This window comes from Macrosteles quadrilineatus, unplaced genomic scaffold (assembly GCF_028750875.1).
Source record: "Macrosteles quadrilineatus isolate MER2022 unplaced genomic scaffold, UCM_ALF_1.0 Scaffold_5__1_contigs__length_97177068, whole genome shotgun sequence".
In the NCBI taxonomy this organism is placed as follows: Eukaryota; Metazoa; Arthropoda; class Insecta; order Hemiptera; family Cicadellidae; genus Macrosteles; species Macrosteles quadrilineatus.
Window position 1 is genome coordinate 83,570,529 of NW_026542598.1, and position 14,029 is coordinate 83,584,557.

Here is a 14,029-nt window from a genome sequence, read left to right on the forward strand (position 1 = left end):
ATCATAAAATGAAACTTCCTGCTAAGATTGCACGACCACCAAAAGGATCGATATCTCTGTATATTTACTTAGAAAAATATTAGAGAGGGGGGGGTCTTGACTTTTTATTCATCCTGTAGATAACTCTGTGCTGTGTGGCTGTATGCGTCATTTTACGAGGGTCTCCGTAAATTAAAGATTCTCCATCTCCTGCTTGACTGTGCGTAATAGAGATGGGAATTATCGTTGTTTTCCAGCAACGGTTATAACGATAACGCAGCTGCCCAATGCTGAATTTTTATTTCAGGATTAGTGTTGCCTACAGTATTATTTTGAGGCTTCTGATTGGCTGAGGGAACATCATTACCGCGACGATACGGTTGCTGACATAGGCCTCGGTGGTGAAGTGGATAGAGTGCTGGGCTGATGATCCGAAGGACTCGGGTTCGAATCCCACCCGTAGCACTTTCTTTTTGTATTGGATTTTTTTCATTATCAACAAGTTTGGTTGGTTTGGTTAGGTTATGACGGTTTAATATTATAATTAAAACATTATGAAGTTGAATTTGACCCATTTATAGTTTTATTTTATGAACAGAAATATTTTTTTCGGTTAAACCTTCATTTGATTTTTCATTATTAGCAAGTCTGGTTAGTTTGGTTAGGTTATGATAGTTTAATTTTAGAATAAAAAAATTATAAAATAGGATTTGAGGCATTAATAATTTTATTTTATGAACAGAACTATTTGTTCGATTAATAAACCTTCATTAGATTTTTTCATTGTCAGCACGTTTGGTTGGTTAGGTTAGGTTATGACGGTTTAATTTCATAATAAAAATATAAAATTGAATTTGAGGCATTTATAATTTTATTCTATGAACAAAAATAATTTTCAATTACTAAACCATCGTTATAGTCAATCAGAAGAAGCTTCTAAGTATGTTTTATCTATGGTAGCACTGAATGTCAAAGATGCGTGTCCGTGTCGCCAGCCGCCATATCTGTGTGGGGCGGGAGTTATGAGAAGCCATGTTATTGCTGTGATAAGAAAACCCACTGCTATACCAACCTAGTTAATAAGAAGCCATGTTATTGCTATGATAAAAAAAACCCACTGCTTTACCAACCTAACAAAATCAGCGACACGCTTTTGACAGACTTCTGCCATGGCAGTGTTACCTCCGGTTATAATTTTAGCTCAGTCAGTCAGTGAGTGGCCTCTGGCCTCACCCCGCCGGCTGTCAAAGTCAACCGAATCCGAACCGTCAAAATTTCCATTATTTGATATTGTAAATTGTTGTAATGTAGGCCTTGAGTAGAAAGAACTGTTTCCAACATCAAAATATTCAAAATGTTTCTGTTCCTAAAGTAAGCCTATTTTATTTTAGTGTTTCTTGGTTTTTAGAAACATTTGTACACACGTGTTCCTATGTTTTAACTAGGCCTACGGTGTAAATGCAGCTTTACAGCAGTTGTGAAGAGCGACCAAGCCTTTTGTATGGTAAATATGCCTTCTACAAGCTTCTACTTAAGTAAGTACCCTACTTTTATTTCGGGGATCTAGTAACATAGGCCTAAGTAACTGTTATAGCTAGGGTTAAATGTTCACACTCTACTAATGTAATTCTTTAATGGACATGTAGGCCTAACTTACTCAAATGTAATAGACTTGCTTAACCTAGATCTTTTAAGAAGTAAGCTGGTCTAGTACGATATGCAAGTTAGTGAACTAGATTAACCCTTGCCGACAGACCGCCACCGCCCACCTGGTCCACCACTGCTCGAGCGAACACCATTACCGCAACAATACTTTGATTAGCCGAAGGTCTCGGTGGTGTATTGGATAGCGCACCGGGCTAATAATACGGAGGTAGCCGGATCGAAACCCACTGGAGGCTATATAGGCCTAGTGGTTTAAATTACCTTGTTGCTGTCAAAACGATCCTTTGTAGTTAGTAAGACTACAGCTGTTTCATGCTTCGAATTGAGCACATCATCAGGTCAGAAGAATGTCAAGTAGTCTTCATATTCCTTGCAGTGGAGTTCGTCAAAAGTTTTCATTCATTGATAAACTTAGTTAGTGCTACATTATAATGGAGAAATTCCTTAGACAAGACAAATTGAAAATTAACCCGGAATCTCCAACTGCCTCAGAGGAATGGACGCTCTCATTTGGTTACAAACATTCAAAGATTTTCTTACCATGACAGAATTTGCTGAAGACAAGGACAAACAGAAACTGGTAACTAATCATTTATCTTTTTCGATTTATAGATTTATCAAGGAATCTGAAACTTACAAAGACGCTTTGAGAGTTCTTAACTCAATTTACATCAAACAAAAGAATGAAATTATACAAGATATTTAGTAATAACTAGAAAACAGCAACAAGGACAAAAATATAAGTCGGAACTGAAACTTTTGAGCCAAGATTGTGTTTTTGTTGCTGTAAATGCAATTCAATACAGGGATCACCACATTCAAGACGTTTTTATCAATGGTTTAGCCTCATACATACGTCAGAGACTATTTGAAAATAAAACTTTAGACTTAGTTAAAGCAGTGAAACAGTCTAGAGGTCTTGAGATTTCTCAAGCTCAACTCGAGAGCTTTCCAAAATCTATGTACAGAATGCACTCTCTTGAAGTGCAATGAATGAATTGGGAAAGCAAGCTAGTCAGTACGAATTCCAACAACACCAATAGGAAGAAGCGACTGTGTCCGCTATTGAAAATGTTGATGGAAAGTGTTATTTTTGTGGACATGACAGGGATTCTTGGGATCGCTGTCCAGCCAGAGAAGCCACTTGTGGTCCGAAAGACAGGACATAATGTGACAGTCTGTAAAAGTAATCCTACTCAACATTTTAAAGCAAAACGGAAGACGTCTAGTATATCAGCTGCACTAATATCAACAACACATAATACATCTGTATTGAAAGACTCTTCAGTTGAAGCTAGAGTGAATGAACAAAAATCAAATTGCTTAATAGACACCGGGAGTACATCAAGCTTTACCAACTTGAATTTTGTCCAGTTGAACAAAATAAAAAATTTATAAAGAAAGTGGACAAGTATCGCTGGCGGCTTCTAATATGAAAATGTCTACCTGTTTGTTAAAATCAACCTAAATCTATTGAGTCACAATTACAACAATTTTAAGTTGACTGTTCTTGAAGATCTTTGTATCGAAGTGCTCATCGGACATGATGTCATGAAACTCCACTCTAATATACAGGCTTGGTTTGGAGGTGAGAAACCTCCTTTGTTGGTGTGCTCCTGTGCCAAAGTTGAACCACCCAAACTATACTGCAATTTAACTCCAGGTTGTAAGCCGATAGACACAAATCTTGGCGTTACTTGAAGGAGACATGCAATTTATAAAACAAGAAAGAGAAAGGCTACATACAATATGGCGACTAGAGCTAACACCTTATCAATATGAAATAGTGTACCGACCTGGTAGGGGGAATGTAAAAGCAGATAAGCTCTCTCTGGCATGTGCGGTTTGCTGGGACAATGCTAAGTTGTATGATTTACACAAATCTCTCTGCCATCCGAGTGTCACTTGAATTTTTGATTGGAATAGAACTAAAAATCTAAACTACACTATGGATGATGTAAAAAGGATGACGGTAGCTTGTCAAACATGTGCAGAAGTGAAGCCAAGGTTTCACCAATTTCAAAGAAAATTGATAAAGAAAATAAAAAATAGGCATATATTATTTGTATTGTCATATATATAGGACACAGTGATTGAAAGGGTTAAAACTCCAACTGTAAGTAACATAATATGTCGGAGTTTAAACTGCTACTTAGCATAGGCTATTATGCTAGCCTAGTTCTGTAACATGATTTACAGAGAAAAGTGTTAGTCACTTTATCTATCATTCAGCTTTGTAATCTATTGGCAAAAGCTATATGGCTTGTGATAAGTCTTTGCTATTATAATTTTAAAAGCTATAACATAATTGTGTTTACAGGTCACAAGTTCCAATACCTATTGAGTGCATCTCGGTGCTACGTTTTATGTTGATTACGAGCCAAAAACAGGTAAAATTAGTATATTATTTGGGTAATTCCATGTCAAATCAACACAATCAATTTACCTGACCATCTCAGATTTTTATGACATTTGATATCCTGGTAGGCCCTACACCCCACAGAGACTTAGTAAAACACAAAATGTCAACTTGATATCTGAAATAGTTTTAAAATTAAACCTCGTAAAATACTACACAATAAAAAACTCAAAAACGAATGAAATTTTAAAATACTTTAGTATCTCTCAAAATCGTGCAAGAAAGATGGGAGAGGTGTAATTTTTTAGCATTTTATAAGCCCTTTCAATTTTTCAAAATGTGACGCTTGAAAAATGTTGGATAAATTCTCATTTAATCTTTGTAAAAGTCATATTGTATTCTCTCTGACAATCAATAAAGAGGATAGGATGCAACTGCTACTTGTCTGTTTTGTTCACCAAAAATACAAGCTTTAAATACGGATTGAGACTTTGAAATTTTTCTTTTCTTGTTCATAACAAATCAATCAACTTATGATCATATTCCACATGCTTTGTAGATAAATGTCTTTCTAGTTTTGATGGTTTCATGTTTTTGTTTAGCAAGATCTTCAAAATATATAACACATTGAGTCAGCTGGTCCTCATCCGTAGACACATAAATTCATTATTAATTATCAAATATGTAGGCTACTTACGGTTACTAGAATTTAACTTATTCAATATTCACTCTCTTGCTAGCACTTACGAAGACTAGTCACTTCAGGTTTTATTACTATGTTTGCGTTGTTATTTCTTGATTCACTACGGTCACTACACGAAATATTGGACTTGAAGGTGTAGGAGTGTCGACACTGGTAACTGATATTTTACTGATTATTCAGTTTTAATTCAGGTGTGCATAGTGAAAAAGTAAAAACCAAGAGGTGTACAACAATTTAGAGTAGAATAAATATTAATAGTTGTTTAAATACCTGATTCTGGCAATCCAATTGTATTCCACAACTAGTTTCAACCCGCTAAGAGGTCATCATCATGTGTGTACAAGAATGATTACTTCACATAAAGGTCGTTAGAATTAAAAGTTGTTTGACACATACACATACAAAAACCTGTCACAAAATAATTTTCGCTAAACCTTCCCAGTTCCCCCGTTCACACCAGTGGCCACATTAACAACTGTGTTTATTTTTCAGCCGTTTCAATTGCCTTTGTGTTCCAATTTACCTGGGTAGCATCCGCAATTCACCACTTTATGCGACCTATAGTTTAAGAACCACTGCCCTACACAAATTAAATTTCAGTAATTCCTTTTGTTAACTAGAATTTAAATTATATGGAACATTTTTGTTTTAGGTTAACACAGAAAGTAAAAGGAATTAAATCAAGAGATTATACAGATTTAAGAATTTATATAATACAATAGAAGAACACAGAAAAAGAAGATAAAAAAATCCCTCAAGTATACTGAAGAATACATAATGTGCATAGCATGATTTTAATACCAGAAGATTCAATATTAAATGAGAGAGATAGCCTATCATATAACTGCTGTACACTTAAGAAGTACTACAAAAGGTTACTATTTTAATACATACTAATTCCTTTGATTAGTTATTAAATTTATGTGTTAAGATTCACAAAGTTAATAAGTGCAAGATGTTAACTCACACTAATGTTTTTCCTATCAAGTGTCCGATATGTGAGCAAAGACGTTCAACTCGATTTGCAATGAAGATTCATATATTATATCACACAGGAGAGCGTCCCTTTAAATGTTTGTCGTGTGAAAAAACCTTTTTCCAACTCAAACAAGTAAAGAAGCATTTGTTAAATCACTTTGGGACAAATTCTTACAAGTGTACTACATGTGGCAAATTTTTTGCTTCTAACAGCTATTTGGAGACGCATATTGCAACAGTTCATTCCAGTACAGGAAAAATACCTTTTAAGTGTACCACATGTGGAAAATCCTTTACTAGTAGCAGCAATATGAAGAGACATTTTGCAATTGTTCATTTAGGAGAGACACCTTACAAGTGCAATATATGTGGAAAATCCTTTGCTTCTAACAGCTATATTAAGAGACATATTGCAAGTGTTCATACAGGAGAGACACCTTATAAGTGCACTACATGTGGAAAATCCTTTGCTTTAAACATTGGTATGAAGACACATATTGCAAGTGTTCATGGAGGAGAGAGACCTTTTAAGTGCAAAACATGTGGAAAATCCTTCGCTTCTAACGGCAATATGAAGAAACATGTTGCAAGTGTTCATGCAGGAGAGAAACCTTATAAGTGCACTACATGCGGAAAATCCTTTCCTTCTAACGGCAATATGAAGAAACATGTTGCAAGTTTTCATGCAGGAGAGACACCTTATAAGTGCAAAACATGTGGAAAATACTTTGCTTTTAACAGCAATATGAAGAAACATATTGCATGTGTTCATATAGGAGAGACACCTTTTAAGTGCACTACATGTGGAAACTCCTTTGCTTTTAACAGCTATATGAAGAGACATATTGCAAGTGTTCATACAGGAGAGACACCTTATAAGTGCACTACATGTGGAAAATCCTTTGCTTCTAAGGGCAATATGAAGAGTCATATTGCAAGTGTTCATTTAGGAAAGACACCTTTTAAGTGCACTACATGTGGAAAATCCTTTGCTTCTAACAGCTATATGAAGAGACATATTGCAAGTGTTCATACAGGAGAGACACCTTATAAGTGCACTACATGTGGAAAATCCTTTGCTTCTAAGGGCAATATGAAGAGTCATATTGCAAGTGTTCATTTAGGAAAGACACCTTTTAAGTGCACTACATGTGGAAAATCCTTTGCTTCTAACAGCTATATGAAGAGACATATTGCAAGTGTTCATACAGGAGAGACACCTTATAAGTGCACTACATGTGGAAAATCCTTTGCTTCTAACAGCTATATGAAGAGTCATATTGCAAGTGTTCATTTAGGAGAGTCACCTTATAAGTGCACCACATGTGGAAAATCCTTTGCTTCTAACAGCTATATGAAGAGACATATTGCAAGTGTTCATACAGGAGAGTCACCTTATAAGTGCACCACATGTGGAAAATCCTTTGCTTCTAACAGCTATATGAATAGTCATATTGCAAGTGTTCATACAGGAGAGACACCTTATAAGTGCACTACATGTGGAAAATCCTTTGCTTTAAACAGTAATATGAAAAGACATTGCAAGTGTTCATACAGGAGAGACACCTTATAAGTGCACTACATGTGGAAAATCCTTTGTTTGTTACCGCTATATGAAAATACATATCGATGGTTATATGCACAAACATTGTATGTCCAATTTTTTCACTTTTGAGACCTATTATGTGCACTACATGCGGAAAATCCTTTACTTCTAACAGCGAGAGACATATTGCAAGTGTTCATACAGGAGAGAGACCTTATAAGTGCAAAAAATTCTTTAAAACCAATGACAACATAAAGAGACATTCATTTATTCATACAAGAGTAAAAGTGCACTTTATGTAAAACATTCTTTAAGTTGATTATTGTTTTTTTGAGGAGACATGCGCGAACTGTTCATACAGAGAGATCATAGTGCACTACATAAAAGTCCAACTAGATATAAACTCATATATTGCAAGTGTTCATACAAGAGAGATACATTATAAGTGCATTTTATGTGGAAACCACTTTGCCTGTTATAGTTGTTTGAAGAGACATTTTCTGACTGGTTCAGACAGGAGATAAACCTTACATGTGCATTTCATGTGGAAAATCGTTTTCATTTATAATCTGCATGAATTAAATATAATATATTACTTTATTGTCACATACACAAGAATACATTCCAAGTTTCTAGCGCACCTAGAGGAACAGGTGACATTGTCAAATATGCATAATATAAAACAAAGAAAACATTCCATAAATTAAAATAGTATTAAAGTAAAATTAACTATAAACTGATTTATTGTCCAAAGTGTGCACCAATATTATTGTCATCCAGAAATTCAGATACAGAATAGAAGGTTTTTTCTATTAAATACAGTTTAAGGTTATTTTTGAATTTAGTTATGCAGCTAATATTTTTGAATTTATTTGGTAGACTATTGTAAAGCCTCAAACTCATATAGTAGGGTGACTTTTCGTACAGACAAAGCCGATGCCTTGGATACTGCAGGTTATCTTTGAAACGTGTGGGGTAGTGATGAACAAACTGCTTACTTACATATTTGTGAAAATTACTTTTTAAATTTACTAGAGTTTTGAAAATAAACAGTGAAGGCATTGTCAAGACTTTTTTTTTAAATAGTGGCTTACATGATGTTCTTTTAGATTTAAAAGATAGAATTTTTAAAAAACGTTTTTGGATTTTATCCCTCCGAGTGTCATGCTTCGCTGCAGCGACGCGTAACGCACTTTGTATAGTGTCGTGCGTCGCTGCAGCGACTCGCGAACACTGTTTACGGCGAAGGCTCTATGACTAACTGAATCGGACTGTACTGCATTGAGTTAGGTATCGTTCTTTCCATTATATTCTAAGCTTTCTCCAAATGTCTGTCTCAGCGCTGTAGGTTATCTGAGCCGATCCTAAAATGTAGTAGACAGCTGACGTTCGTGTTGTAGACATCTTGGATATTTCGCATCGGTGACTTGTGTGTTTTTGTACGTTTATCGTCGTTTTTAGTGGTGAAAATGGACAGTAGTGATATACGTAATGCACTACAAGATGAAATTAGTGATGGTGAAGGACTTATTGACGATCCGGATGAAGTTAGTAGTGACATAGAAGTTAATTATCATTCAGATTCTGAACTATCTTTGCTAGACTTTTCGTCAGGGAGTGGAGAGGAATATGTGCCCGATTTGAACGATTTAGAGACGTCAGATATTGACGAAAATCTTGAAATTGAAAATGAACAAGACCCTAATGCAGGTAGGCCTAGGCTAATACCAGTACAGCAAAACATAGAACCTTGGATTAGGGTGTATCCCCCCGAACCTCCGAAAGATGTCAGACCTCAGTTTCAAGTTAGGGCTACAGGACCCAAAGATTTACCCCCCAGAAATTCTTCCCCTATCAATTATTTGAACCTATTTTTGACAGCTGCCTTTTGGAATCTCATAACTAGAGAGACTAATGCCTATGCTCAAAGAACATTAGATGAAAAGAGAGATAATTTGAGTCCACAGTCTAGGCTCAAAAAATGGACCAATGTTTCCATACAGGAAATGAAAAAGTTTTTTGCTATTCTTATCAATATGGGAATGACAGTTAGAAAAAACATCAAATCATATTGGGACACTAGAAAAACAGAACATATAGCATTTTATTCAAACACCATGGCGATAAATAGGTTTTTACTCATAAGCAGTTTCTTGCATTTGACATCGGCCCGCGCTGTTGAGAGGGGTCAGCCTGGACATGACCATTGGATAAAAGTAAGGTGGTTGTTAGATCATCTGAATTCAAGTTTCAAAAAACACTTTGTACCAAATCAGGAACTCTCCATCGACGAAAGTGTAGTAGGAACAAAGAACCGATGCATATTTATTCAATATATGCCAAATAAGAAACACAAGCAATACGGAATTAAGAAGTTCGAACTTTGCGATAGTGCCACCAATTATGTTATGCACATGGAACTATACAGTGGACGTGACTACCTTGCTGAAGCTAATTATGATGAAGAGTTATTTACTGAGAGGGTAGTAAAGAACTTGGTTGAAAAATCTTCATTGTTTGACAAAGGATATCATGTCTTTACCGACAACTTCTACACGAAAATCCCATTGGCTGAACACCTTCTTGAACGACAAACATTCATCACCGGAACCATAAACAAAAAGTCAAAATTTTTATCAAAAAGAATTAAAAACTATAACTTAGGAGAAAGGGAAACAGTATACTTTAGAAAGGGAAATCTGTTATTGGTTGGTTACCGTCAGAAACTGAGTAGGAAAATTGTGTATTTGATTTCTACAGCATACCATGCGGAAGATCAAATTGTTACAAGTAAAAAGGGACTGAGAGGTATGAAACCGGTTTTGATACACCATTACAACCAGTTTATGGGTGGTGTAGATGTAAGCGACAAATCTGTGTACCATATGTCTTGCAACCGCACCACTTCCAAGTACTGGAAGAAGCTGTTCTTCAATTTTATTGATATTGCGCTCGTAAATGCTTACATTCTGTACAGAGAGAACACTGACAAACCTGTATCAAGAAGAGATTTCCACATATCTATTGTAGAATCCCTCGTAGGCCAAGCAACCTGCGATGCCTTACCTGGACCAGTTCCTGGACCCCACGGAGATTGCGGTGACCACCGACTTGAAAAACTGCCTCAAAGACAAGAAAGAAAGTGTATCGTTTGTGGTCACACCAAAACTAGAGGCAGGTCTAGATTTTGGTGCCCCGGTTGTAATGTGGGTGTTCACCGAGAATGCTTCCACAAAATGCAGCACTTTTTGAGGCTAAAGAGGGGCAGAAAAAGGGCCAAAGTGACCCTAGACCAAAGTAGCGGTGAGGACTCTGACTAGGCCCATGTGTTAATTCTTCTGTATATAATATTTCTTTTCATAAGTGTTTAGTTTTTATTTACAAGTGTTGAAAACTATTGACAGCAACAACTTTGCAAGTTTTTTGTCTAACTTTTGTGACTTTTTGTAAATATATTTTGGATACTTTGTAATTTATCAAGTTCAGCAAACGAATTCTTCAAGTTCGGCAAAGGATTCTGGCCCCAATCAAGGTAAAACCATGCTGTATTTTTCTCATTTACTAGTAGGCTGATTTTGTACTAACTGTAAATAAAATTTCATACAACATGAAATACTCTGGTTGGTTCAATATGTGTTTTTATGAAAGGTGTTGAGTCATTTGGCGATTTCGGTATTTTCTTTCAAACGCGCAAAACATGTTTTTCACTCATAACTTTTTTATTTCATAACTTACCTCACTATATGATTATATATTTGTAATCCTCATAAAATTTAGAACAAAGTGGCTATTTTCAAATATTTATAGGCCTATAATTTATACAATTTCATTGAGCGCGAACTTATTTTTTTTTTGAAAATTTTCCAAATTATATTTTTTTTTACATAAAAATTTTTTTTTTGAAAAAATGTTCCTTATGTTTTATATATAATATTGAAGCCCATGATTTTCCAAACAAAATGGTATATAGAACAGTATAATTAACATTGTTTTTAAGCTTCTCAGATCAGTTTTAATAAAACCTTGCAAATGAGCAAAAAATAGGCTGACATTAAGGCCAAAACACTTGACACTCGGAGGGTTAAATATTTTAATTGCGTGGGAAGTGGAACCCCACAGCTCAATACCATATTGCAAATGAGAGAAAAAATGGCATAATATACCATAATTTTAGTTTTGGTATCTATTATATTTCGCAACACATAAATTTGGAAACAAGCAGTGTTTAATTTTTTTGTAAGCATATCAATGTGCGGTTTCCATGACAAGTTTTCATCAATTTGTAGTACCTATCTAAGTTTTGTCAACAGAATATCATAATCTACAGAATCAAAGGCCTTGGAAAGGTCACAGAATACAGCCGCTGTACTCTGCGACCCATCCAAACCCTCCGACACCTGATTTATGAAATCAGAGATAGCAGATATTGTGCTCATTCCAGATCTAAAACCAAACTGTTGGTCAGCAAATAGTTTGCTAGCATCAAAAAAAGAAAAAATTTGATTGTATGCAATTTTTTCAAAGATTTTAGAGATGTTGGGTAGTATTGATATTGGGCGGTAGTTATCGGGGTTTTCCACTAATCCCTTTTTGAAAAGAGGTTTCAATTCAGCATATTTCATTTGATTGGGAAATATGCCGTCAAAAAAACGTTTATTTATAATTATGCAAATAGGACGTGCAATGAAAGTAGCTACCCTTTTGATAATAACAATGGGAATATCATCCCATCCAACAGATTTTTTATTTTTTGTTGTTTTTGATCGTTTTCTTGACTTCTGAAATACTTACAGGGTGGAAATTAAAGTAATTTTTCGGATTATTTTTAAAATTATTGACAAATTCTTCTGCAGTATCAACATATGACCCGCATCTATTGTCTCCCAAAACATTTAAATATTTGTTATTGAAATAATCTGAAATAGTCTGACCATCATTCAGGCGCTTCTTTCCAACTTAAATATGGCTCCGTAAGAATAACATGGTCATTTTAAATTAACAATTTTTTGGAATTTTCTCCGTAACCATTAGGCGCATTATAACGCTTCAATATACTAAATTATTTGTTTTTTTAAGCTCTACAAAATAGTTTGGAAAGAAATTGCAAAATTTTATGTTTTTTGGGTCAAAAATTGGAAAAACCCATTTTTACCCCATAAACCCCCGTTCCCATGGTCCGATCATGCTGGTTCGCGAACTCGTTCGAATAAACATAGGTTTACACGTTTGTACCAAATTTCTTCAAAATCAGATCATTTTTGCTCGAGTTATCGCGCTAACGGACACATATAAATATATATATATATATGGATTTGAACGGATGGTGTTTTTGGCCTCTAGGGACCACCAAAAAAAAATCGGTCCCGGGTCCAGGTCTTATTGTGAGTACTACGGTAATAGCTTATTCCCTATATGGGAAATTTGCTAAAACTACTCAAATATGGGTAAGCAATGTCCTGAACACGGCATTTGTACTCAAAATTAAACCTATGCAAATCTAAATACAATGTTCTGCAAACGGATGACTTAGGACGCTTGACACTTGGGACACGCAGCACACTCGCGCAAACCATTTCAATGTTTTCCAGCGTTTGAACAGCCCGAGGTCTCCCGCTAGGTTTGATTTTGAGTTCAGAAGCTGTGTTCTATAAATTAAATACCCAACCTTTAATAGTGTTTCGGTTTGGGGTTGCACTTTAATGGCCAACGTTGAAGCATTGACTATTGGATAGAGAACAAGACATCCCATCTATATGGATCAGCTGTCGCCAATTTTTTACTAAAAAAAGAATGTAGTTGTGTGAGCCAGTCACAGATTGCGCTAGTATTTAAAACTCTATTTTGTACCTTATTTTTTGTTACTGATGTAGTTCGTGGGTCACAACAATTGCTATACCTTGTAATAAGTCATTGGCCATCAGTTTGACTTGGTAAAAACCATCGAGTAATCGGCTGAAATCGGTCATTTAGATCAGCGCAATCTGTGGCTCACATCAACTAAGACAAATTTTATTAAAAACCTAGCTACAACTTTAACATGGGAATGGAAAGTCTAGGTTAAAGTGAACATGAAATTGACGTTGAGTAAAAATACTAGACAAATTATTCTTCAAAAATGTTTCTAGGACAGAGGCTTGATGTTGCGGTAACCATTGATGATCCATAGTAACGTATACACTAATGCAGTGTTTCCCAACCAGTGTGCCGTGAGGCCTCTGTAGGTGTGCCGCGAAATTTTAAGTAGTTAAACAATTTTTGATCAAGAAAGAAACTTCTAATGAGCAAACGTCGAGCACAAATTTCCCACTAGAACTCAAACCAGGATTTATTAAATATTTCTCACTCATTATTGGTAAATTCATACAAAATATTAATCAAGCTCAATGTTTTATTATTATTTAAAACTTCCCACTTACTTAATAAACACTAAATAATGTACGCATGTTAGATAACAAATGTGAGTTTTATATTTTTTACCTTATATCAGTGTTTCCCAACCTTTTTCCGTTCAGGGCACCGGTTTACATCGGTTTAACCGGACTACACTCGGCGGAAATGACATCTCTTTAACCGGACAACTTTTTCAGCACATTGATTTAACCGGACTAGATCGGCAGGAAGTGGGCAGTACTAAAACGACTGATCTTGTGGGAAAGATTTGAGACCAGTGATCACGTGTCGTGTCTAAATACAATGCTCTCATAAATATAAGTCGAATATCACAGTAAACAGTCCTTTTTAACGAGTTTCAGGGGACGTCGGTTTAACCGGAAAACCCGTTATCCGGACTGGCCTCGGT

At 35.5% G+C, this 14,029-nt stretch overlaps 1 protein-coding gene and 1 long non-coding RNA gene across 2 annotated transcripts; both read left to right on the top strand.

Annotated features, from left to right (window-relative positions):
* The first annotated feature begins 1,228 nt into the window (after window positions 1-1,228).
* LOC128994461 (uncharacterized) lies at window positions 1,229-8,284 on the top strand. Its single transcript, XR_008490896.1, has 4 exons — window positions 1,229-1,514; window positions 3,965-4,034; window positions 5,359-5,580; window positions 8,158-8,284. It is a non-coding gene; the product is annotated as an uncharacterized LOC128994461 (long non-coding RNA).
* LOC128994460 (zinc finger protein 665-like) lies at window positions 5,663-7,917 on the top strand. Its single transcript, XM_054419036.1, has one exon. It carries the CDS (start codon window positions 5,734-5,736, stop codon window positions 7,255-7,257), a length of 1,524 nt encoding a protein of 507 aa, XP_054275011.1. The 5' UTR covers window positions 5,663-5,733; the 3' UTR covers window positions 7,258-7,917.
* Window positions 8,285-14,029: the final 5,745 nt, after the last annotated feature.